The sequence below is a fragment of the Excalfactoria chinensis genome, chromosome 4 (genome assembly GCF_039878825.1).
Source record: "Excalfactoria chinensis isolate bCotChi1 chromosome 4, bCotChi1.hap2, whole genome shotgun sequence".
Taxonomy (NCBI): domain Eukaryota; kingdom Metazoa; phylum Chordata; class Aves; order Galliformes; family Phasianidae; genus Excalfactoria; species Excalfactoria chinensis.
The window spans coordinates 15763268-15787907 of record NC_092828.1 but is presented as its reverse complement, the minus strand read 5'-3'; the positions used below and the strand labels follow the sequence as shown (position 1 = coordinate 15787907).

The window sequence follows — 24640 nt, the reverse complement described above, 5'->3', positions numbered from 1 at the left end:
TTGAAGAGTGTGTTATTTGCCAGTATTCCTCTTGAGGTAAAACAATATCTGTTAAACAAACAAACAAACAAAAAAAAAAACAAAATACAAAGAAAAAAAAAAAAGCAACGCATTAATAATGATATCTGTTACTTCTCCCTGTGTTAATATTGCTTCTATCCTGATCATATGAAATGAGATTAACCATGTTCACAGGATTTTATTAAGGATGCAATAACATGTACAAATAATGTCTTATCCTAAGTGTAAAATACAAGAGCAAGGAAATATGATTGGAGGTCCATGACTTATTTCTCTTAAAAAAGATGAGGTACATGTCTATTCATGTACCCTTATTTTTACAAATGTAAAGGCACTGTAAGGCACTCCAACACTCTGTATTAAAGCAAGCAGCAAGTTTGAATTCTGTTTGTGAATATCCTTTGCTCGATACTTTCAGTCCCATTAAAATAGACCAGTGTAAACAAGGCATTGTCTTTCAGTCAAAGGCATTATTATTATTATTATTATTGTTTTTTAATTTTGGTAATTCCAGGTGTCATAGTTTTGTAAGGTAAGAGACTTTCATATAGATCCATGACCCACAGCCATGGTAGTCATCAGTTCTGCCCATAGGAGCAGAGAACATGGAAGAAGAAAAAGCACAGAACAGCAGCTGTTACCATCACCTTTCAAAGAATTCCCCTCAATTTCAAAAAGAGAGGAGCCTTGCTCTGCAGGCTTCTGCTTCCCTGATTGCCATCTTTTGTGTTCAGCTCTGGGTTCCCCAGTTCAAAAATGACAGGGATCTCCTAGAAGGAGTCCAGTGGATGGCCACAAAGATGATATAGGGCCTGGAGCTTCTCCTGTGTGAGGAAAGGCTGAGTAACCTGGGTCTGCTCAGCATGGGTAGAAGACTGAGGGAGGATCTGGCTGATGTTTATAGATATCTAAAGGGAGGCTGGATACAAAAGGATGGGACCAGGCTCTTCTCAGTAGTGAGTAGTGATAGGACAAGGAACAGTGGCCTAAAACTTGGACATGGGAGGTTCCATACCAACATGCAGAAGCATTTCTTTATAGTGAAGATGATGTAGCACTGTAACAGGTTTCCCAATAGAGTCTGTTTCTCTGGACATATTCAAGACCCATCTGGATGCCTACCTGTGTGACCTATTGTAGGGTACCTGCTTTAGCTAGTGGGCTGGACTTGATGATCTTTAGAGGCGCCTTCCAACCCCTGCAATTCTGTGATTCTATGATATTTCTTATTCACATGGGGCATGCTACTCTTTACTCCAGTGCTAAATAAAATATTTATCATTTCAAACTCCTAAATTTTGCACCTTTGTTGTACTTTTGAAGATGACTATATATATTATAATTTGTATTTGTAATTATGTCCACTGTCTTTGAGCCCTGTAGTTTATCAAATCAGTCTTGTTGCTTGCAGTTTGTGTCACAGAGTGCATAGGATGTTAATGTGTTTTTGTTTGTTTGTTTGGCTCTTTCCACTGTGAAATGAAGGAGAGACATTATCTCACACATGCTATTCCCCTGACATCTATGAAATCTCTTGTAATGCTTTCTCAGCACTCAAATGGGTTTGGGTCTACACACCAGAGGCAACAGTGTTTCTGGATGATTCTTAGTCTGATTATTTGGGGCATCATTTTCCCTATCTAACATGACAAGTCAGTTAAACCATTTTATTTCCTGAAAACAGATGCTATTTTTTGTTCCTGTATTTCTTTGAATTCTGCTTCATTTGTACTTAATTTTCATTTAATTTATCCTGAACCTTGTAATAATACTCTCTGGTGTTCAGTAAATTACATGGAATTGAAATCCAGCCACATAAACTGTTAACATGCCATGAGATAGTTATTTAAAGCCCATCTCTGCCCAGAGAGCAACATGTTCAGGAGGAAAATAATTTATATGTTGAGTGTTTGGCAGCAGCTCCCTCAACACAAAGCAGTTTCTCTGTTGGGATATGAGGTCAGAAATATTTATTTCTGATAAAGATTTCCTTATTTAGGTTCTGGCTTAGATGCATATAACATATTAAGTGGTCTGTCTCCTCAGATGTACCATATCAATACTAAATTGATTTCATACAGCAGATACTAGATTTCTTGAGTGAATAATGTATACATGGTATGTAATTGTTTTCACAAGTCAGGAACTCCATGACTAGCCTTAACTTCATTTATCTTTCAGCTAATACAGAGCTCAAAATTTGCAAGATTTCTGGTAGGACTTTCTCTTTTTCAGTATAATAGGCAAAAAGTAATTTATTTATTTTTTTTATGTGCTTAATTATTTTTTTTCTTCAGTGCTTATGGTCACAGTACATACTCACAAGGGTCAGGGACACAAGCTGACCTCTGCTGAGGACCATATGCCCAGCATAATTTTGCTGATCTCAGTCTGAGGAGCCAGATGAACCTGTGGAAACAGTGGTACTCAGAAGCTTCCAAGTGAAATAGAAAGCATGTTCCCATCAGACTTTTCAATTCAGTTATGTTCCACTTAAAAAGGAAGCCTGGGCAACTTCCTTCATTTTACTAGCATCTACTATTTAGATTACAATACAACTGGGATGATTTTCTGAATATATACAACAACACAGTCCATTCCTAGGGAAGCTTTTGGCCTAAATGAAGAAAAATAGAGGAAAGAGTACAACTTAAAATTGGTCAGTTTTAATATGAATTATGTTTTCCACAGGTTGTGAATTAATTTAGAATTTGTACTGGATTGCTCTAAAGTTTCTACATTGATGAGTATGGAAAAATGTGTTCCCCCCCCCCCCCCCCATTTTTTTCTCCTTTTTTTGAAAAACTGTTTTTAAGAAAAAGTTCAAACATTTCAAATGTTCAATTTTCCTATTTAAAAAAAGAAAAAATCCACCAGAGGATCACTTTTTCCTTATATCTTGGTTTAGGTTAGAACAGGTTGCCCAGAGATGTGGTTGAAGCTCCATCCCTGGAGACTTTCAAGGTGAGGCTGGATCAAGCCCTAGGCAACCTGATCTAGCTGTATATGACCATGTTCATTGCACGGGAGTTATACTAGATGACCTTTAAAGGTCCCTTCCATTTCTAAGGATTCTATGATTCTATGCTCATAAGCAAGAAATTTATATGAACTATATATGGGAAGACTTAGATACTTAATATTATTGCTTCAAATATTTTTTTTCCTAGGGAGAAATCTTCTTGTTTTGAAGGACAGATTTACAGAGCTGCATGATTAACATGAGAAAAAATGAACTCAAACAGTAGCAGGAGAGAATGGGGAGTTTAGGGGAACTTTGTTAAAGGGTGAAAAAGTGTTGGAGTTCTTTGAAGGGGGCTCTAATTCCTTTAAAATGTCTTTCCGGAGTCATATGAGTATAATGCAAGAGACTGGATGAGGTGGATTCATGAAATCCTTTAAAGCTGCAGATCTTTAAAATTCTGAGTCTGCAGAATTACCTATAAATATTTTTATTTGGAAGCACTTTTTTTTTTTTTTTTTGCAAGCTTTATATTAAGCTTTCTTCCAACAGGAATGTTTTTGATTTGTTAATAGTTATCTCGTATAGGTGGTGGTTTAAAAGGATTCATTCACTTTCAGGGATCCTGAAATGTAAGGTCTGCATATGTATAACTCTCAGCAGAGGTATGTGCATCATTCCTGATGATCACTAAAATACTGCTCTGGTTTCAGATAATTATTACATTAATTTTTTAGCCTGACACTTTTACAGCTTTTGCAACAATATAAAGTAGTGAATTGGGAATAGGAAAGATTTCAAAGCTTCGTGAACAGAGTCAGTTTCACTAATGTAAGTCATCTGAATGAGGAACGACTCCCTCTAAATTGTGCAGTTTTTCAAAGTGTCTTCTGAGTTTATTCTGTATCTCTGAAAATTGTGCCCATGTGAGAGGAAAAAAAAATGCAATGCAGTTTGCTAACTTGCCCTGTGTGTAGCACTTTTTTGATTACAGGAATATCCCAGCTCTCACTAAGTACCAGGTAGTAATATACCATGTTTGGTTCTCTTAAAACTGATTTTATATTTATTTTTTCTTATTTATCACGTGAAGCTATGAAATATCTAATATTGAGGACATTTCAAAGCTGCTACTAAGCAACTGCTAAACTCACTAATTAATGGATCAGCTTTATTCTGATGGCACTAATATAATATTTGCAAAGCTGGCACATAAATATTTAGCTTAGGATCATATCATCATAGTCCTAGAGTCCACAGACTTTCATGACATCAATTCACAAATTACCAGTTACAGGGACTATAACCAAGTTGTAAAACATTCTAGATACTCCCTGAATATTATGTCAAATCAGTTTTTGGTATTTTCCCCTGCATTTATTAAAGCAAAGAAGTTCACTGTTTTTACAGAGACTAGCAGTTTTGTTAAGTTTTCTAATAAGCTATGTTTGAGGTTTTCTTGATCCTGTGTTCTTTTCCTATATGACTTAGTTAATTAGCAGGTTGTAAGAACAAGTAGCAGTGATATGATATAAATGCTTCTATAAAAAAGCATGTTTTAGAAGTTAAGTTCTCCTTGTATTCCAAACCAGCATATAATATCTTTTTTGGAAATAGGAAGAACCACTCTATATTGAAATGAAAGAATTATCAAAAAGATAATGGTGCAAAGCCACAGCAAAGAAGGTATCATTGCAGGATATTGAAGATGGTATATGTAGCCAGAGAGTGGAGACAGTAGAAAACAGTGATAATATTGAATGGATAGAAGATCACATGCAGTTCATACTGATATGTTATTTACTGAGAACTGCAGGTGTGTTTCTGTAATCAATAACTGCCAAGAGAATACTTTGTCTTAATGTACTAGTATGTCTGATCCATCCGTTCTTTGGCACTTTGATGGTAAGATGCCAGAAGGAAGAAACTGTTAATGTGTCTGAATTGGTCTGAGATCAGTATAATTTGGCACACAACTACACTGTCAAAATGTTGCTCAGCTGCAACAGGAGCGGATTTGAGCTTGCAATTTGAAAACAATCCCTGGCCAGTTTAGAGAGTGCAGATATGAAACTACTGAAATTTGGCCAGTGATTTTTTGACAGGTAACAGTTGTGAGAAAGTTAGATGATCCAGAACAGTGATTTCTGACCTGACCCCTGAATGTGGGAGTGACCAGATTGTGCTTTTCACATGAAGTTAATGGAAGGAAAGCTTTATCACCTTTAACTAAGCTGTCCATTAGTAGAATTGTTCAAATGCTGAAAGCGTTAACCTAATTTGTATATAAAGTGGGCTAGCTACCTGTAAGATCTAGATTGATATTACAAATGTGTAAAGTAAAAAAGCAGAAGTCTCAAAGCCCAAGTATCCAATGCATCAACAAAGATGTATTTGGTTACAGAAAGATTTATAGGTAATCTGGATAATTTAACAGAAAAATAATGATTCTGAGTTATGCAGTGTACTCAAAAGAATGATCTGCAGTAACAGTTTAGAACAGAATCAGAAAAAATAAAGGTAAACTTTCACCTTTTACTTTAATGTCCACATTTTAAGTGCTTAGCACCTAGGACAAAAGAGGACAAAGGAGAACAATGTGCACAGCATCCAAAAGCAGAAGCTGCAGACTGACTGATGCCATTAATGATTGGCAGTGTGAGCAGGATATACTGTAAAGCCATAAAACAACCCGGGAAGATGAAAAATTATACTGAAGTGAAAAATGCTGCAACCAATGAAATCTTTCTTCAGAAATAAAGTCACAGAAAAGTCAGCAAGCATGGAAATAGCCAAGCCCACAGGCCATGACAGGCAGATAACAAAACCACAGGTGTCACAAAGTCAATGCTTTATAGCTTGTAGGGTTTCTAAAGTATAATAATGGGAAAATTCCTAAGACTGCTTCTGTTTCTGGGAGGTGGAAGATAAGCACAAACCATTGCTATGGCTGCCTATTTGTCTAGTTCATCTACAATGAAATAAAGAATTTGCATGGATACTGCTGTCATTTTCATGATGGAAGAGAATGTAGGGATTGAACAGCAATCAAGCAACTAATCAGATATTCAGAGAAAGTAATAAGAAACACAAATAAAGTGTAGGTTTCCAGGCATCACACTTGTTTCTTATTTTGATAACTGAGGTGCATTAAATGTCATATTTAATGTTGTTTTACATTTCTGAACTCCTTGGAATAGTTGAACTCGATCATATATTCCCAGTGAATAAAAAAGCAAAGTAAATATCTGCCCTCTCTTAGAACTTCTTATAAGTTATCCGTTTCTTGTGCATTTTGTGTGTATCCACTGTATATCCACATAAGAAAGATAAGACTTACTACTGAATACATAACTTATTATTTGTGTTTCTTCAACATGTGAAAAATGGTACAACTCTTGATTCTTTAGAAAACCCAGCCCACTTATCAGTGAGTTTCTTTCATAAGATGATAGCATCACTCAAAACTCCTTCATGTGAACGTAGGAGCTTTGCTTAGGCACATGGATTTGTATGTACTGGGCTCTTATGTGGTAAAGGTCTGTAGGAACAAAGAAAAAAAAGGCATTGCCAAGATGTGGAGAAACTTGTTGGGCTCCTTCACAGTGCTCCAAGTAGGTTAATTGGGCAGACTTGGAAACAATGTCAGCTTACTTATTTTCTTTATGAATGTTGGTTAGCTTTATATAACCAGCCTGAAAACAAGACATTCAACTTGTCACTTTTTTTTTCCTTTTATTTGCTTTAATAACAACTTCTGGGAAAAGTAGGAGCTCACCATTTGAACTGGGAGTACACTCTAACAGGTGCTTAAGTCAGACTGTAAGATTCAGTAGATGTTGCTATTTCTCTCGCTTCTTGGTTCTGCTTTGTTTTGTGTTTGTTGTTGTTGTTTGTTTGTTATTTTACCATTATTTTCGGAAGAAGTTTGAAAGGTGCTGCCTTGTTTCAGTCTCTCAAGTTGTTTTCTATAAGTGTATGAGCTAGGGTTTTCTGTGACTTTTTACTGATGATTGGCATAAAAGTCCTTTGTTGTCTGCAGCAAGCTACTAATGAACCAACAAGGGATTAGGAGGAAAAGTCTGGCGAACATCCACATGCTACATCAGCTGAACTGAAGGAACCCTTCTGTCAGTCTATTATTTTGAGACTGTAAAGAAGTTTTCCAAACATATTTATGATAAAGTTCGCTTAACACAGTGTTCACAGCTAAAGCCCGCAGGAAGCTTGACAGTTTTCCAATAACATGTAGAAAAAAAATATAGCCAGAAAACTCAAGTATATTTTTAATTATTGGTGATGTATTTTCTCCCTTTGTTATCTGCATGAAAATTTTAGTATATTATAACAAAATTTCTACCTTCCATCCAGGTTACAGATTTAAAAGCGTAGACATCCATATGCTGTATAGAATTGGAAATATACATCTGCCTCTTGTGCTAGAAATTATAGAAAGTGATGAAATAGATATACTTACAGCTAGGTTTGTTTGTTTGTTTGTTTAATTGTAGTCTCTAAGTATGGTTTCTTAATGGATCATAAAGACAAGAGTTTGAATAGCTGTGCTTGGTATAGTTGTGTTTTTAGAAAGACCTAGTCTAATTTTAGTTAAGTTTTGTTAGCAAGACTATATTATTACCAGGATATCTGTTTAGTTTATGGTGTGTGGTTTTACAAACACAACAACTAAACATAATGTGTGAGTGCTTTCCCAGTATAATGTGAGGCTCTCTATTTTGCAGAGCTAAGTAGTCCTAGAGAAAATGTGAGTAGGTAATAGTTTCTGTGGTTTTGCAGTTTCTCTGCTGATCATTGTAAAAGTCATTGCACCTTCTGAATGAATGAAAAAAAGATATCCCAGAGTTATGTTGAGAAAGCTGTTCTGGAAGACAGAAAATGGTGGTCTACAATGAGGTCCAGATACGATAAGGAAATGTTTTTGTGCAGTTTGTGCAGTTTTCATTTAAACCTGTTATTCCTAAGTGACCTAACATTTAAGAATAAAGAAAGAACTCAGAAATGGCAGACAGAAGAACAAACACAATTATGAATAGGATTCTTTGTGATGGTCACATCACTCTGCCTTGTGAGGTTTTGGCAGGACATCGTGGACTTCCATTACTCTAGTTTAAGGAAGAATTTGAGAGAGAACAGATGTAATGGTATTTCAGAATATTAAAAGGCTGTATTAGAGCCAGTAACATTTCTTATGCAAAAAGTTTAATTTATGATTAAGTAAGGCTAACGCTATTGATTGAGAGAGTTAAAAGCTCACAATTTTCTGAAATTCAGAAGTGTCTATGTGGCTGTGGTATGGTAGGACTGGCCTTGAAGGTGGTGGCAAATACTGTATATATTATAAAGTGGATCCACTAGGTGAATGCAAAGGGACGGCTTAGATAGTTGGAGTGCAGTGGTACCCTGAGTGGATTGAAAAAAAAAAAAAAAAAAAAAAAAGAAGAAAATTAGGACTTTACAAGAAAAGCAATGAGAAAGTCACAGTATTTGAGATTCAAAAACATGAATGTCTAAATGAAGATTTTTGTTCTTTAATGGGAAAAAACAAACAAACCACAGAATCATGGAATTACAGAATCTCAGAATCACAGGGGTTGGAAGAGACCTCAGGAGATCACCTAGTCCAATGCCCTGCTAAGGCAAGTTTCCTACAGTAGGTTATGAAGAAAGCATCCGATTCTTAGAGCTACTGCACTGCTGGCATTACATATATCCCTGACTGGAGAACATAACGGGAGAAATAAATAAGAAACACCCAGGTTGAGGGTCTACAGGACTGACATAGCTAGAGAAATAATCAATAAAGTTACCTATCTCACAAGCTCAGACACTTATGCTTCGGTGTAATAACACAGTCTCTTGATCAGTACTGTATGTCATGGAAGGATGGGCCTAAAAATGCATGTTGAAAAAAGCTGCTGGGCACCTGGTAGCACCTGTGGCATCTCAAAAGTGTGAAGCATTGAACATGAATGTATTGAAGCTGTCTGTCACTTAGAGAAAATTAAAGCAAATATAAAACATCATCCCTTGATACACTGACTACCTCAAAATTCAAAATAAAAGAATTGCTGCTTCATTACTGATGATACACAGGAGATTTACAAATGATTCCAGAAATCCTTTTTGAAAAGGAACTACTCTGTAGTTTTGAAAATAGTCTCTATGTTCTCTCAAGAAAAATTCTTGCTAATAAATGAGCAGCACAAACAGATCATGAGAGCACTTGAGCTTTATCTGTGAAATTCTAACAGCCAAACATTTTTCAGCTTCAGTTTCCACAGAGTTTGAAAATATTGTTGTCTGACATTTTTATGACATTGAACTTTTTCATGGCTTTTACTTTTTAATGAGGTTTAAGGATTTACAGTAAAGATGGAGTTATCTGAATGACATTTTTCCACGTGATGAAAAAAATTCTGTCTTCTAATGACATGTAATTCATGGCCATAGTAACTATGACGTCAGCTTCCAGAAATACACACTAACAGATTCAGGAAGCCACATCTTCAAGGGGTGGACTAGAAATGTAATTCAGTTTTAAGGACTAACAAATACTCAAAGAGTATTCAAAAGACTGTTTAGAATGAGTAACAACATGTCAGTTTGTATGCAGCTTCTGACTTTGTACAGCAAATCAAAACTTCTGAGCAATGGTGTTAGGATAGTATCCAGAACTTCAGGTACACTTTTGAACTGGGACTAGAACACGACTTGATGGTAAGGATGTCTTATGTCACTGAATCTTTGAGAAGCCTATTTATGAATACTGCGCTACATAATTTCTCCTATTTAGTCACCTTTGTAAAAACACGAGGTGTATGTTTTTAAGGCATAGCAGAGTGGGAAGAACCAAAACTTATGCTTCATGAGTATGGCTTGCCCCCTGTCCAAGTCTCTTTGGGTAAGATATACAATCTGTGCCAACCCATAAAATTATTGCTGCCTGCTAATATGGGATTAAAGTTCTTGTTCAGAGCATCGCAGTACATATCATTGTTCTGTTTTTTGAAGGCAAGCCATACTGGTGTACTGCCCAGAGGAAAGCTGCAAGGTGTGGGCCATTAGGAGATTTAATGTTTATAGTAGCTGAATGCATCACTGCATTTTGTATCTTTATTTATTTATTTATGTATTTATTTATTTTAATTGATTCAGGATTTACCAGGAAAGAAGGTTAAAAAAATATTATTTACCTTTGTGATAAGTTGCAGGGACATCACTTTTAAAATGGTCCTGTGGATTTTGATTATTATTTGTATCTTCATCATTTGCATGCTTAAAACTACTATTTAGATTTTTCTCTGTCAAAATCAAGGAACTCTAGCTTGTTAGAAATTCTGTTTTCTGTTTTCCATATTACATTGAACTCCCACTGGTGCTCTGAGCTTTCTGAACTGGACTTCCATTCGAGTTTTCTCTTGTTATGCACACACTTCTGCATCTAGCTCTACCAGTGGAAGAGACCATTAGCATCTCCTGCTACCTGCTGACTGACAAATGATAGCCTTCCCCAACATCTGTTAGCATTACAGTTTGTAAATAAATGCAGGTTTGCTTTGGGCAAAGTCATGAAGGTTAGCTCAGTTCATTTATCTGAACTTCCTAAAGAAATCCAAGTGATTTTAAGCGATGCAGGACAAGCTCCCATAAACTTTTTCATTAGGTGGCAAGGAATGACAGAGGATAGAAATCATCCTCACTTGGAACCATGACCAAAAGTGGACAGTGGCTTAATGACAACACAGTGAATGTGAGTGCATAAGAAGAGGAAATGTAAGGAAGAAAGATAAGCATTCCTGGGAACTCTCTCTGTAGACCCACACATAAATTTTCAATCCAAACTGATTGGGCCTTTTTAATAACATTAAGATTTCATGATATACAATATTAAGCAATAGTAATATGATTCATGGTACCTAACATCTTAGTCATAATAGTTTTAAAACTATTCACTGTATTGTAGTGTAAAGCTGCATCACCAGGTAAGAAGTGATATTTTAGATTTGTCCCTAGCTTGAAATATGACCAGTCATTTCAATTTCATGTATTTACTCTCATGACAAAGATTGTATATTAAATGATTTCTTGAATAGAAGACAGCAAGAGAAATACCTTTTGTAATGTTTCACAAGGTTTTACCAAAAAGTCATGAGTTATTAAAGGAAAGAATCTTTATTTGTGTATTGTATTATCTCTATATATGTCAAAAAGAGGAAAAAATATAGAGGAGATTCTCATAGCTGGTTCACAGCACATGAGAATCACCAAATCACAGACTGGTTGAAACTGTCAGGGACCTTTGGGCCCATGTGGTCCCATTCCTGCTCCACCAGGGACACCAGAGAAGGACCTATAGTCATTAATGCCATTGATAATGCAGCTTTGCAGATAAGATTTTCAGCTTGTTTGAAAGAAAGATTAAATGTGAGAAAGAAGAATATGAGGGAAAAGTTTGCAGTACTTAAAAGCAGCTCGCCAAGGAAAAATGGCCTGCAGAAGAAAACTGAATGCAAACTTAAAGATTTGCACTATGTCTTAAGCAGAAGCATCAATGATCTATTTCAGTGTGGTTAGGATGAAATATTTAAACCTTAGGTTTTCCAACAGAAAAAAGTGTTAAGCAGTTTCAGGCAGTTTAATCTTGAGGGGAAACAAAGAAGCATGTGATAGTGACGTGCAAACATTGATTTGGGTGGGTTTACCTATTCACAGTAGAAAATGCTGTGTGGTTTTGGGTTTGTTTGTTTCTTTTTCTATTATTTTATTTTATTATTCATTATATCACTCCTCTTACTCTCACTCCACTGTTTTCAGTAATGATAACCCATGTCATAATGCTAGTGTACCTGGAGGATTTAGAAGCCACTGCCAGTTCTTATGTGACACAAAGATGTTTTTTGAACATAATCCAAAGAAATGGACAATAATGGATTCCAGCCGTGAGAGGGACAATATCCTACCAGAGAGGATTACATTTATTGCAGTTGCTCCTTGCTCCGTTTTTGTTGTAACAGAGTTGCTGTTTCTGTAATGCAAATTCCTCCTTAGATACTAAATTATTAAGGATTTAAAAAGTGTTGCCTTAGCCAGGGATGGCACTTAGTGCTGTGTGAGGCAGAGCTGCAGAGCTCTGCAGGAGTGCAGCAGGTGGGAGATACCTGGCAGTCCTCTGCCTGTATTTGTGTCGATTCTCCGGGAAAACACTCCATTTAGCACATACTACTGAAGTGAGAAACCCTAAAGAATAACGAGTGTACTTTTCTCTCTTGCCCTCAATCCGTTCTTTCAAATGTTTGTTTTCCAAGTCAGACTAAGCACTAAATAACGCTTAATAAGGCAGAAAAATTAAAGCAGTGTTGTATGCTGTTGTTAATTACGAGAAGCGATTTGTAACATGCTGAATAACATCTCGTGCGCTGCCTGCCACATGCCGCACCTCTTTTTTTCTCTTCTCTCGGATAAACTCGCTGAAAGTTGGCACGTCGCACCCCGGCATACGCAGGGGTCCGTGCCCCGTCCCCGCGTCCTCCCCGGCTCCTTCCCTCTTTTTGCTTCCAGCTCTTTTCTGTCCCTCTCTGTCCAATGCGAGGCCCGGTCCCTGCGTCTCCTAGGCGACGTGCTACCCACACCGACGCTGCCAGCAGCCGCGCGGCCACGCCGGCGGCTCGCCGGCCCCAGGTGGTTCTTTGCCTCGTTCTTCCCGGCCCGGGGGCCCTTGGGGCTGCCGGGCCCTCCGCTCTTCTCCGCTCCGCCCGGGAGCGGGGCTGCGCCCGGCGGCCCGCGGCCAGGATGTCCGCCCCGCTCCCCCCTGCCCCCGCGTAGAGCGATGGCTTCGCCGGGAAAGCCGGACGGGAGAGCACTTTCCTCAGTGGCTGTGCTCAGACCATGACCTAACTCACCATGAACTTGGAAGGGCTTGAAATGATAGCAGTTTTGATCGTGATTGTGCTTTTTGTGAAAGTGTTGGAACAGTTTGGGCTGATTGAAGCAGGTTTAGAAGGTAAGGGAGCTCTTTTTGGTGGCTTGTCTTTTTTCTGTTCCAGTTCTGCTCTCGTGGGCACCGATGAGTGGGGCATGCGGTGCTACCTGGGTCACCCTCAGCCCCACGGGCACAATGGGGCCGCACTGTCCATGTTACAGCTGAGGGGATTTTCTCTTGCAGGAAAGATAACCCGACATCCTGCACACAGCTAAGGTGTCCACCAGGGATAAACGCTGTAAAAGCAGAGTGTCTGATTCCTGCTGTAACTCTGCAGTTTTAAATCACTAGGTGTCAAAGGATGTTTCAGGATGCTAGCAGTATTACCTTAATTTTTTTCTTGTAATCTATTCATGCAAGTATCTGGACTGGGATTGTTGTGAATTCATGACAGCTATTCTGTAGTATTCAAAACCTGTTGCATTTTGAATCTACTGTGAAAATGTGAAAATGGTCGTGAGGAGGAAGACCTGTGATGCTCAGATTCAGAATAAGCAACTTTAATATTCACTCGGGACAACTGGGTGCAAGTTTTATTGCTTGATGCTTTATCTCAGATCACCTCTTCCCTTCTTAGAAGTATAATTTATGTATAAACCTGTCAGATATATATATAAAAAAGAAGCTTATGTTATTTTTAGTGTACTTTTTATTTATAAAAAGAACACTGATTGCAGCAAAGTTGATAATGCACTGTTATTTATTACATCCCATTGTTTTATCAGGTTCCAGACTGAAAAGTTCCATCTCAAATACTGAACAAAAAAAGCATATTCTCAGTTCTTCCTGTAATCTAGGATTTAGATATAATGTATGTAGCTGTGCCTGTGAAAAGGAGAACTCTGTTGACTGAGATATTGTAGTTTCTTGTGTTAAGGAGTGAGAATACAAACAAAACTTGCTCCAGTGAAATGATCTAAAGTAATGCTGTTCTTATACTTTTGAGAAATGCCGTCTTTTCTTCAAGTGGCTCTTAATAAGGAAGTCTGCATAAATGTTTCTCTGTATTGCTGTGTAATTATAACTAGTAAGTTTTAATTACAGAATTTGGAAACCCTGAAGGTACTCACAAAAATTGTTATAGAGGAGTGTGTCTACTGGAGTGCATTACATTGAGTTGAAATGACAACAGATTCCTTTTTAGTGTATTAACTTAACTTTTAGTGTATTAACTTACTTTCATTTGTAAATAGAAATGTCAATCAACCTGAGAAATGCTGTGATAAGAGTTATCTACAGCACTAAATGTGGCAGAGATTCCACAAAATAGGCAGTATTTTCTGTCTAGGCAGGCTGGCAGGTCACTCTGTGTTTTCTTGAGTCTGTCACACATGGTTTATTTCCTTGGTAATATTTAGCACTTGATTATTGTATATGCTCACTTTTATGTCTGGGGAAGTGATAATGGGAAGACAGTTAGGAACATAGTGAAGCTGCCTGTTAGTGATTGCAAGATTTCTGTAAGAAAGAGGTTGATCATGCAGCTGCCTATTTTGTCTGGCTCAATAGTCAAAAGCCTGTTTGTCTGCATGTGCATACAGTCTTGAAGTTTCTTCTTTCCTAGTGCAGTACAGCTTTACAGTACGGCAGGTAAATGAAATCACAGGGAGATATGTGTGTCCCATTTCTCTGTGATGTACAAATGGTGCAAATGAGAAAAATAAAATAAAAAATAAGGCATGTTACATGAAAATCAAGCAATGGATATAAAGTAATAGACAATAATGTATGAAACCAGGCTTTAGATAAATAACAGACTTAAGAATTCAATTGCTCATTTGTTCAGGAGCAGTGCAGGTTTATTCCCAAAGTATTCCTTAAACTTAGGAATTAAAGACTTGTTCACAACAGAAAATGGCAGATTTATGACTATTTACTTGGCAGTTGAACAAAATTTTGCTTCAGTAAGTATCAGGAGTGTTCAATTCTACTCATACATAGTGAAAAGTATATGCATCACAAAACTGCATGTTACAGATGCTTTTAAGTAAAAAGTTAGGGAAAAGGGAATTTTATAAGTGTACTCATTACTACCTATATGCTTTCCTGGAAATTAGTGAGGAAGTTAGTGGCAGCTCCATGAAGATGTTTGTTAAAAGAACATTTGTTTTTGTCTGATTTGGGATAGCTCATATCCTTTCTCCCCACCCCCTCTCAAAGGTTAGTGTGTCCCAGTTAAATCTTTCTGCATGTTTCGTACAAATGAGTAGTTTTACTTACTTGTGGCATCTGTAAACCATCCGTAGATTCAGTAACAGTCTGTACTGTAGTACACGCAAAGCAGGATGCTGAACCCTCTGAAGTTTACTGCAGCTTTGGTAGAGATCTGAGCATCAGAGTTGGTCCTAAATCCCTACCAAAAGCTTGAAGCTAGCTTGTCTATTTTCCCAAACTGGTTTATCATGTTTCTGAATGTTGTGAACCACATACATATTTAATTTGAAAAATTCAAGTGCAGTTTACATAAATCAATAGCAAAATCTCATTTTTCTCACTGTAGTCTTTTAATAACTGTCATGAGTGATACTCTGCTTTCTTCATAATTTTAATACAAACTATGTCTATAATGATAGTACAGAAAGAGATTATTTCTGAAAATAACAGTTTCAGAATAAAATATAACAAAGTATGTACTTATGTGCTTACATTTATTTCCTGGTGCACTGAACTCACTTAAGTAACAGCATGCTTCTGCAGTTTTGAACTGCTGAGTGTTCTATTGTTATTATGAAAGTGTTTTCAATACTTTTAATATTGTATGACAGCTGCTACAGTGATAAGTAGCAGAACAGATTTATACACTTCTGTAGGTTATGGGTTGCAGAGACTTTATCTGTAGATGATGATGCATTGCACTCAGGCAACTGTGCTTTCTGTGGTTTTGCTAAGTTCCCTTTAACTGCGGAATGGTTCTACTGTTGTTATAAAACTGCTTTCGAAAATATGTTTTTAATATTGTATGACAGCTCCTAAATGGATAAGTAGTAGAATAGATGCAATGAGTTATATGGTCTTTGTCTCTAGGTTTAATATTTAACAGTGGAGAGGTTATATCCTCCTTTTACTGACTCCTTTAAGAAATGAGTTTATTAGATTTATGGAAAATACATAGAAAAGAAAGTTTGTGGATACACATTTAAAATCAATTATATTTCTTCTTGTATGGAAAGCTTTTCCAAAAGTCATTCACAAATAAAATTAGATACAAGGACTGACAATATATAAACATACAGCATGCTTTCATCTTAAGTGCTTTTCCGAAAAGATTGTGATCTTCATAGACAAACATCATATTAACTTCATCAAGACATGGAACAAACTTTGCATTTCAGTATCCTTCACTAACTGCAGTTATTCTGGGTAAGTTGTTGGAGGCAGTGTGTTTTAAACATCTAGAGGTCAGCCTTTTCTAAGTTAGAATGTGTGTGTTTTTTTTTAATGTTTCTTGGAAAATGCAAGTTGTTTTTCATAAGCTAAATCAATCCCTCATTAATAAGCAGTAAAATAAGCAACTCTTCCTCAATGTAAGCACTGAAACCATTACTACTGGGGGTGAGGTTCAGAGAAAAAATGTAGAGGATTCAAAATATTCACATAAAATATGCTGTTCATTAAGAGATGCTTTCATAGCAATTAGTAGCTCCAACTGGAGAAAAAAAAAAAAAAAAAAAAAAAAAAAAAGGCATACCAGTACTCATACATGTTACTGTTGAATGTGGGTTCTGAGTTTCTATGTTATTCATATCTAATATGATAATTTCAAGATTAGTGACTGAAAACCTTACTTAGGAGCCCAAAGATTGGCAGTAGTAGAACTTTACAGATAACATTGTAATAGTTGAGATATATTACTGAAAAACATTATTCCTCCAAAATGTCAAAGCACCCTTCATCATGATGTTCACGATTAGAAATGGAGGAATATTAGTTTCAAAACATTCAGAATGACTAATATTTCATACTAGCAATGCTTGTAGTAAACATATGAGTTTTTCGTCCATTTTGCCCTTCTTAAGATCAACCTGGTAGACTCTTTGTCCTTGATGTCAAAGAGAGTTATGTGCAGAATTATGAAGTGTGAAAGCAATCATGGACCAATATGTGAAATGACTAGGCAGAGCTGATGGTGTTCAAAAAGAAAAAAAAAAAGATGATAGAAACGTTAATATTAGCAATTTCAGGCATTCCTTCAAAGTAATTTCTTCAATTAAGTCTCCATATATAACAAGATAAATTGAATTAAAACTGCTGTTAAAACGATTACTCTGATGCAAGTGAGTGAGCAGTAGATAAATATCTTTAACACAGCACTCCAGCGAAGTTTTCCTTGGTTAAGTATTTATCTTCAAACAGCACTACTAAGTCATTCTAGACAGCAGGCAGGCTGTCTTCAGAGCTAGAAGCTTCAGTCTGATTGCAGCATCAAAAAACAGAGCTGGGTAAGCAAGTTTCTTAGCCAAGGAACTTTGTGATAGGTGCCCTCAGTCCTTAGCTGCCTGCTTTAAAGCAGTCTGATGTTTCTGAATACCTTCTGAGGGCTGGTCCATTGTTCCTGAAAAAGCTTTCCAGTGTTCCCAGGTCATTGTCTACTGAAGAGCCGCTTTCTCGAGGCTAATTGTCACAGTGATGACAATGTGCTTGGAACTTGCATGCTGTAACTGCAAAGGAAGAAGACATGTCAAAGAAATAAGTGAATAAAGACCACTGTGCTTCACACTACAATACCCCTTGAAAACTTGCTAGTACATTATAAACTATTTGAGAAAGTAGAAGGACAGTAATAGAGACAAACAAGCTGTTGATCAGAAAACCTCAGATTTCCTCTGTGATGAGAAGTTGTGATGAATTTCATGAAGACAAGGGCCTCACTCCTGTTGCAGCTTGGTTATTAGTTATCTTGTATAGAACTGGACTTTGAATAAATAGAAATTACCTCCACTGCAGAATGGAAGAAAGCTAAATCTGTGGATCACTTTTACTGTTTTGCAATTTTAGATCATAATCTCAAAATAAAAATAAAAAATTATATGGATAGGAGAAAGATACATGATTTTGGTCTAGTAAAACTCCACTAAGAAGACAACTTCTGATATCTACCTACTCCTATTGGCTACTCAGTATTGAATTTATATTTTGAGAGTATCTGTTTAATTTATTTAATTTAAATATGTAAATTGGACATTCTTACTGTCAAAGAGCCACCATAATCAATAGAAAATTATACACAGCACAGTGTTTGCCTATCACTATAAATTGCCTTAATTTTTACTTATTCTCTACAAGGTTCAGTTCCCTTTTAATGAAAATCTGTAGATGCCCTCTAGAAATACTTATTGACTCTTTTTTCTTTTTCCACTTCTGGCCTGTATATTAGCTAAGAGCAAATGTGGTGCTACAGATTGACATATGCACAATCTGTACCAAGCTTTGAGAACGTTTATTACTGTACAGTACTTAAGGCAGTAATAGCAAAAAAGAAATCTTTACTTGTTTTTAGTTTTAAAAACAATAGAAGTTAAATTGATGTTATGGATTTTTTTTTTTTTTCCTGGGTGTTTAGAAGTAACGAGTTTTGTGGTCTACTGAGTGGAAGAGTTTTATGAGAATGTGGTTTTGTCAGTGAGTAGCAGAAAAAAAATGGCATACTAAACTTTGTAGGCAGAAGAAAATCTGAGTCGTGACATCAGTTGATACTATTCTGTTAATAAATATATTAGTGCTAATAAGACTTTCATTTTTTAATTTTTTTTTTTTCCTGTAGAGTTTAAAATATTACACAACAGTACAGAGAATTATCTCCTGATACGTAGAAATACACGAGGAAAATGAATGCAGAGACTAGAGAATTTCTTAGGTTGATTCATGAATTGAAAGATTTATCAGAACATGTGCTCTAAATGCCTGTACGCTACAGGGCCATAACTTCCATGCATTTACTTTTATGATGAGCCTCCATAGCATGTTTGTCTAATTCAGGAAATACACTTAATGAAAGGAGAGAGTAAGTAGGCACAAGTGATATTTTTCCTTTGGGATCCATCTATTTGGGTCAGTGATATTCTCAAATTAAGAGAGCTTTTCAAGGTTTTCTTGAAGTTAGGTTGGGTAAATCCAGAACCTAGATGTGCTCTGAAGGTAACTAGGGGTGAAGGAATGATCATTGAATTTCACAACTTCTTTTTTCTTAATATTGTTAAAAAATAGTGTCCAATTCCAGTTTTTCTCCCTAACAATACTTTGTAATTCAGATTATTTGTTTCTCTGAATCATTCCCAGATTTCTGTTCTTTTTAAAGGAGGCAGTAGTTGCTTTTCTCACTCTGTGTTAATCAGAGGAAGAGCTACATCTACGATATTTTTGTTCATATGCTTTCTTCTATTTGTAATGCATTTTAATAATAACCAATACAAACAAAAAACTCTGAGAGTTTATCCCCAGAGCTTTAGGCTTTTTAATAATGGATTTTCTTCTTTGTCTTAGTTTCCTGTTTAAGTTTTCTATAAATCCTAATTCATTCAGATTATTCCCCTTTCTTCCATATGTTCCCTATTGTTGCCATATTTGTAACCAGTGTAGCTGCTATGCCACAGAAGGAAAATGAGTTTTTAAACAAAACACCTTTTTATTATTGAATTGCAACACTTTTGCAATCTAATGTATCTTCCTTTAGAATTACTATTATTTTCCCATCAGTTTGTAGAATGATAGAATGGCCTGGGTTGAAAAGGATGATAGTGATCATATCGTTTCAACCCCCCTGCCACAGGCAGGGTCTCTAGCCACAATACCAGGCCACCCAGAGCCTCATCCAGCCTGGGTTCCAGTTACCTTCATTCAAAATATTCCTTAGGTTCAGAAAATCAGGCTTTTTGACACACTAATATATTGAGTTAGTTATATAGATATCTGCGCTTAGAATTCAGACTGAATTCAGTTTGTTCACATGCAATCGAATTAGATGCTCAACTCTGATTCAGTTTTGACCTCTTGTCTTCTAGTTTAAAAACATTTAATATATCACTTGTATAATATTTAGCTCAATGTCTGCTCTAGTAGAAAATATTAGCTCCAAATAATTGTAAATTTATTTCATGTTATTTCAAGCACGTGTCTCCCTAACATGATAGCTTACATACATCATTGTATTCTTTAGCTTGTTTCAATAGGTTAATAGAATTTTCTCTGCACAAAAGCTCACTAGATCATTGTGGTTATCATTTTGCATTATGCTTAGCTCAAACATTCTGCTAGTTGCTTCGGTTCAGTTCTAGTCAATATACTGTCTTCTGTACTCGTCTGTAGATCCATGTGGATTACCCTCACAATAATCAGATTGTAAATGGCTTATTTCTGGTCTTGTGGGGTAAGAAAGATTACTTGAATTTTCCAAGTTTTTTTTTTTCCTTTTTTTTTTATTTTTTCCTTTTAGCAGTTCATTTACTGGGTCTGTTGAATTTCCAGTCCTACGTATCTTACCAATGGCGAAAGATTCAGCAATTCCACTGAGTGCTAGACAGACCTAACATCTATAATGCTATGGATTGTATTATGAGAGTGCCCTGTGTCTCCTTCCTGAATTACCTACCCAGATTTCTTCATATAAAGTTACAAATGATTGTATATTTTCTTAAGATTGAAAGGAAGAATGTGTGGTTTAGCTATATATATATTTTTTATTGTTATTGTTATTATTATTATTATTATTTTCCGTATTAGGAGAATGCCTCCTTTAGTTATCTGACCTATTTCACTGGTAGCTGTCAATGAATTTTTCAGCACCTGGTGGGAAATTTAGTCCAGACAAACTAAATGCTGCCTAAACCTAATGAGGCAAATGATGTAATCACATAAAACACCTCTGATTTTTGCTTTCTGCTGTCATTTTCCCCTCCTGGTATATCCATATGTCAGGTCCAGTTGTTGTCCAGTCTTTATTTCAGGTAGCCCTGATTGTTACTTTCTGATAACGCTGCAAAAGCATTAAAAAATACGTTTCTTCAGACAGATTTTCATTTTTGGATAAACAGGCCAAAGTTATTCTTCCTCAAGCAGACAGATAAAACTTGTTTTGTTTTAAGCAGTCCACGGCAGCCTCCTCACTGTAGATTATGTGAAATAGTAGAGAAAAAAAGATATTAAGCCAGGTGAAAGGTAAATATTTGTTTATTACCCAGTTATTTATTTTATTTATTCTTTGGTTCCCAGTTACCCTTTTCAGTCAGGCTGACAACTGTATGTGCTCAGCTTTCTGTTGTAGTGGCAGTCATGCCATGACATACACAGCTAAGAAGAAGCTACATCTTTTCTTAAAACTGTTAAAATAATGGGTGAAATTGATGAAACGCAAAGATAAAATTTTCTGTACATGTGTGCAGTGAGAAGTGTAGGAAATAGACTGGAGAAAGTCCTAATGACCCAGAACTCAAATCTGTAATGTGATTTTCAAGAGGAAGTAATAAAAGAGTTATTTGTAATACGTAAGGAGTGTCATACCTCACAGTTGCTTGAACCTTTACAAAAAGAAATGCCTTTTGGACTGCTTATGTTGTCCATGAGCATATTTCACTGACTTAGCCCAAGTGAATAATTACTAAGTGAAGAATCTTCTTGTAGAAACTACACCTCTTCCTAAGCCATCAAGAATAGTTTGTTTTTCTATTTAAACTATCCAATTTACATATTTAGTTGTAAAAACTACCCAAACCGTTGAATACTCCATCTCAGGTTCACTCTGTGCTCATATGACAGCATTGTCAAAATGCTGTCATTGCTGAGGTTAGCATTTTGTTGTAAAACATGATCTAATTTTGCTAATGTGTTGTAAGAACACTTTATATTAAAACATTCTTATTGCCTAGTTTACAAATACTTCAAAGCTAATGTAATACATTTCAAGGCTAATTGCTGCTATTATCTCCATTTAGAAAACCTTATGCCCTCACTTATATGGAAGATTACTTATTATACAAAGTGTGTGTGTAGCTGCTATATGCATTAGCAGTAGTGAAGCACATTTTTTTTTCCCCCAGAACATTCTTTAGCACCGTGACTGATGTAACCTCACTGTGGCCCAGAAGAGAACTCTTCTATCCTTTCAGCCCCTCTTTAAAGTCCTTTAAGAAGGTCAGACATTCATCTTACAGCTCACACTTGTTTGTTGCTTACCAGGCCAGTTTCCTTGGTAAATACCTGTGCTGAGATTTCAGATGCAGAGAACAAGCCATCTACACTTTTGTCATCAGAAATTCCCCCATGATCAGCATTTTTTTGACTATGCTTCTGCCAAGTGATGGCGTGGATGTAGGGCACCAGGCAAGACAATTACTGCTGGCAGAACAAAGCATTTATGTGCAGGCATTTCTTATCTGTATCTCAGTAACTTTAGGAACAACAAAACCAAGAAGCAGCCTGCCTGCATTTCTCTAATGATGGCTAACCATGCTTGTGTGTAATGCAGGCAGAGACCAATCTTGCAGTGCATGTATAGTATGCCTGTTATTTCTGAAAAGCCCAAATTTGAGCAGGTAACTGATAATTCTCATATGTGGTAATTTGGAGGACAAGACTGTATTCTTCTACATGCAGAAAGCTGCGTAGTTTGCCCACTTGTAAATTAAACTCTCATCTGAGCTAAATCTTTGTCTGTATTTTCATTAGAAGGAACTTTTTCTCATACTGTGTCAAATTTTATGTAGCTGTAGGTTATAAGTGTTAAATATTTTCAGTATACTAAAGGAAAAGTATATGTTGCGGGAAAACTATTTGCCACTGACAACTAGCAAGATTTCAAGATAATAGATGATTTGGAAGTCTGACTTGCTTTGTGACTTACAGCATGCAGTAATCATTTTTCTAAATTTCCCATTTTATTGTGCTGACCCACAATGTCAGTGGTGTATGTTAATGGCAGAGGTTGAACTTTCCTGCCAAGATTCTGTTACTTTTTGTTGTCATGTAACAAACAGAAGGATGGCCTTATAAAATGGCATCTGACATGGAAGTGCGTATGAAGCAAAGGTGTCTCTTTGAATTCCTTCACGTGGAATTCCTTCTTGATTCCATCTGGTCCATGTCTCTCCTGTACTTAGGACTCCACATCTGGACACAGTACTCCAGGTGAGGTTTCACCAGCATAGAGTAGAGGGGCGGGATCACCTCCCCCTCCCTGCTGGCCACACTTCTTTTGGTGCAACCCAGGGTATGGTTGGCTTTCTGGCCAACTAGGGCACAGTGCGGGCTCATGTCCAGCTTCCCATCCACCAGTACACCCAAGTCCTTTTTTTCAGGGCTGTGCTCTGTCCTTTTATCCTGCAGTTTGTATTGATAGTGGGAGTTGCCATGACCCAGGTCCAAGACTTCGTACTTGACTTTGTGGAATATTGTGAGGTTCCCTTGAACCCATTGCTTGAGCCTGTTATGTTCTCCTCGAATGGCATCCTGACCCACAGGTATGTTGACCACACCACACAGCTTGATGTTGTCCACAACCTTGCTGAGGGTGCTCTCAATTCCACTGTTTATGTCATTGATGAAATACTTAAAAGCATCAATGAAAATATATTAGAGCATCAAAATTGGATTAAAAAACTTTAAGACTTCTAAGACTTATTTAACAAATAGAAATTCTGTTCTTATCCACATATGGAAATGAAAATGCCACAGTTAGAGACCCTTTGTGATGTAAAGACAAGTTAGAACTCTTTCCCTCTTACTCATCATGACAAAACTTTTAGTTCATATTCTGGCCATTTTTAATACTATTTTAAGTCTTGCACCATTTACTTTCCACATTCAAAATAATGTTGTTGGTTTTGGTTTGTTTTTTTTTTTTCTGAACGTTTATCACTTTTTCATAAACTTCTTAGAGGACTGATAATCAGATAGGACATAAGATTCAAAATTGATCTCAGACAGGCCAGAGGTAAGAGGTAATAGCCCTGCCTTACATGTAGCTGGTAATTATCTGTGATGCATGTGAGCATTAGCTAGCTCATTTTATATTTTCATGTAAAACAGAGGTACTCACATTAGTGATTCTACAGAGAACTAAAGAGAAACATAAATTCCTGTGCTATTAATTAGAAGAGCTCACAAGAAAATCTTTGGTAATTTTGATGAGGCTCGACAAAGATAAATGCAGAGTCCTGCACCTGGAGAGAAATAACTGCATGCATCAGTACAGGTTAGGGGATGACCTGCTGGAGAGGAGCTCTGCAGAAAAAGGCCTGAGTGTCATGGTGGACAAGGCACTGATCATGAGCCATCAGTATGCCTTTGTAGTCAAGAACACCAGTGGTATCCTGGGGTGCTTTTGTTAAGACCAGACTCTTCTCAGTAATGGGTAGTGATAGGACAAAGACAAGTGGCCAAAAACTGGAATATAGGAAGTTCCATACAAACATATGGAAGAACTTTACAGTGAGGGTAACAGCTTGCCCAGAGAAGTTGTGGAGTCTCCTTCTTTGGAGATGTTCTAGACATCTATCTGTGTGACCTGCTGTTGGGAATCTGCTTTAGCAGTGGGGTCAAACTCGATGATCTGTTGCACTGAAGAAGTAACAATTCAACACTGGTCTATTTTTCACATTCATTAACATTTTAAGAATTCATGGTGTTATGTGAATGTATAGAATTAGGACAGATAGTTCCAAGTACTT

At 36.7% G+C, this 24640-nt stretch overlaps 1 protein-coding gene across 10 annotated transcripts in view; it reads left to right on the top strand.

Moving 5' to 3' along the window:
* KCNIP4 (potassium voltage-gated channel interacting protein 4) overlaps positions 1-24640 on the top strand; it is a 375533-nt gene that overhangs the window by 191232 nt on the left and 159661 nt on the right. Inside the window, exon 1 of one of the 10 annotated variants that reach the window (XM_072334034.1) lies at positions 12703-13004. The exons of the other annotated variants lie outside the window; for them this stretch is intronic. Within the exon in view, the coding sequence (XP_072190135.1) occupies positions 12905-13004 (100 nt within the window). The 5' untranslated portion in view covers positions 12703-12904. Of the gene's footprint in view, positions 1-12702; positions 13005-24640 lie in introns of those variants that run through there. 10 annotated transcript variants of the gene reach the window in all.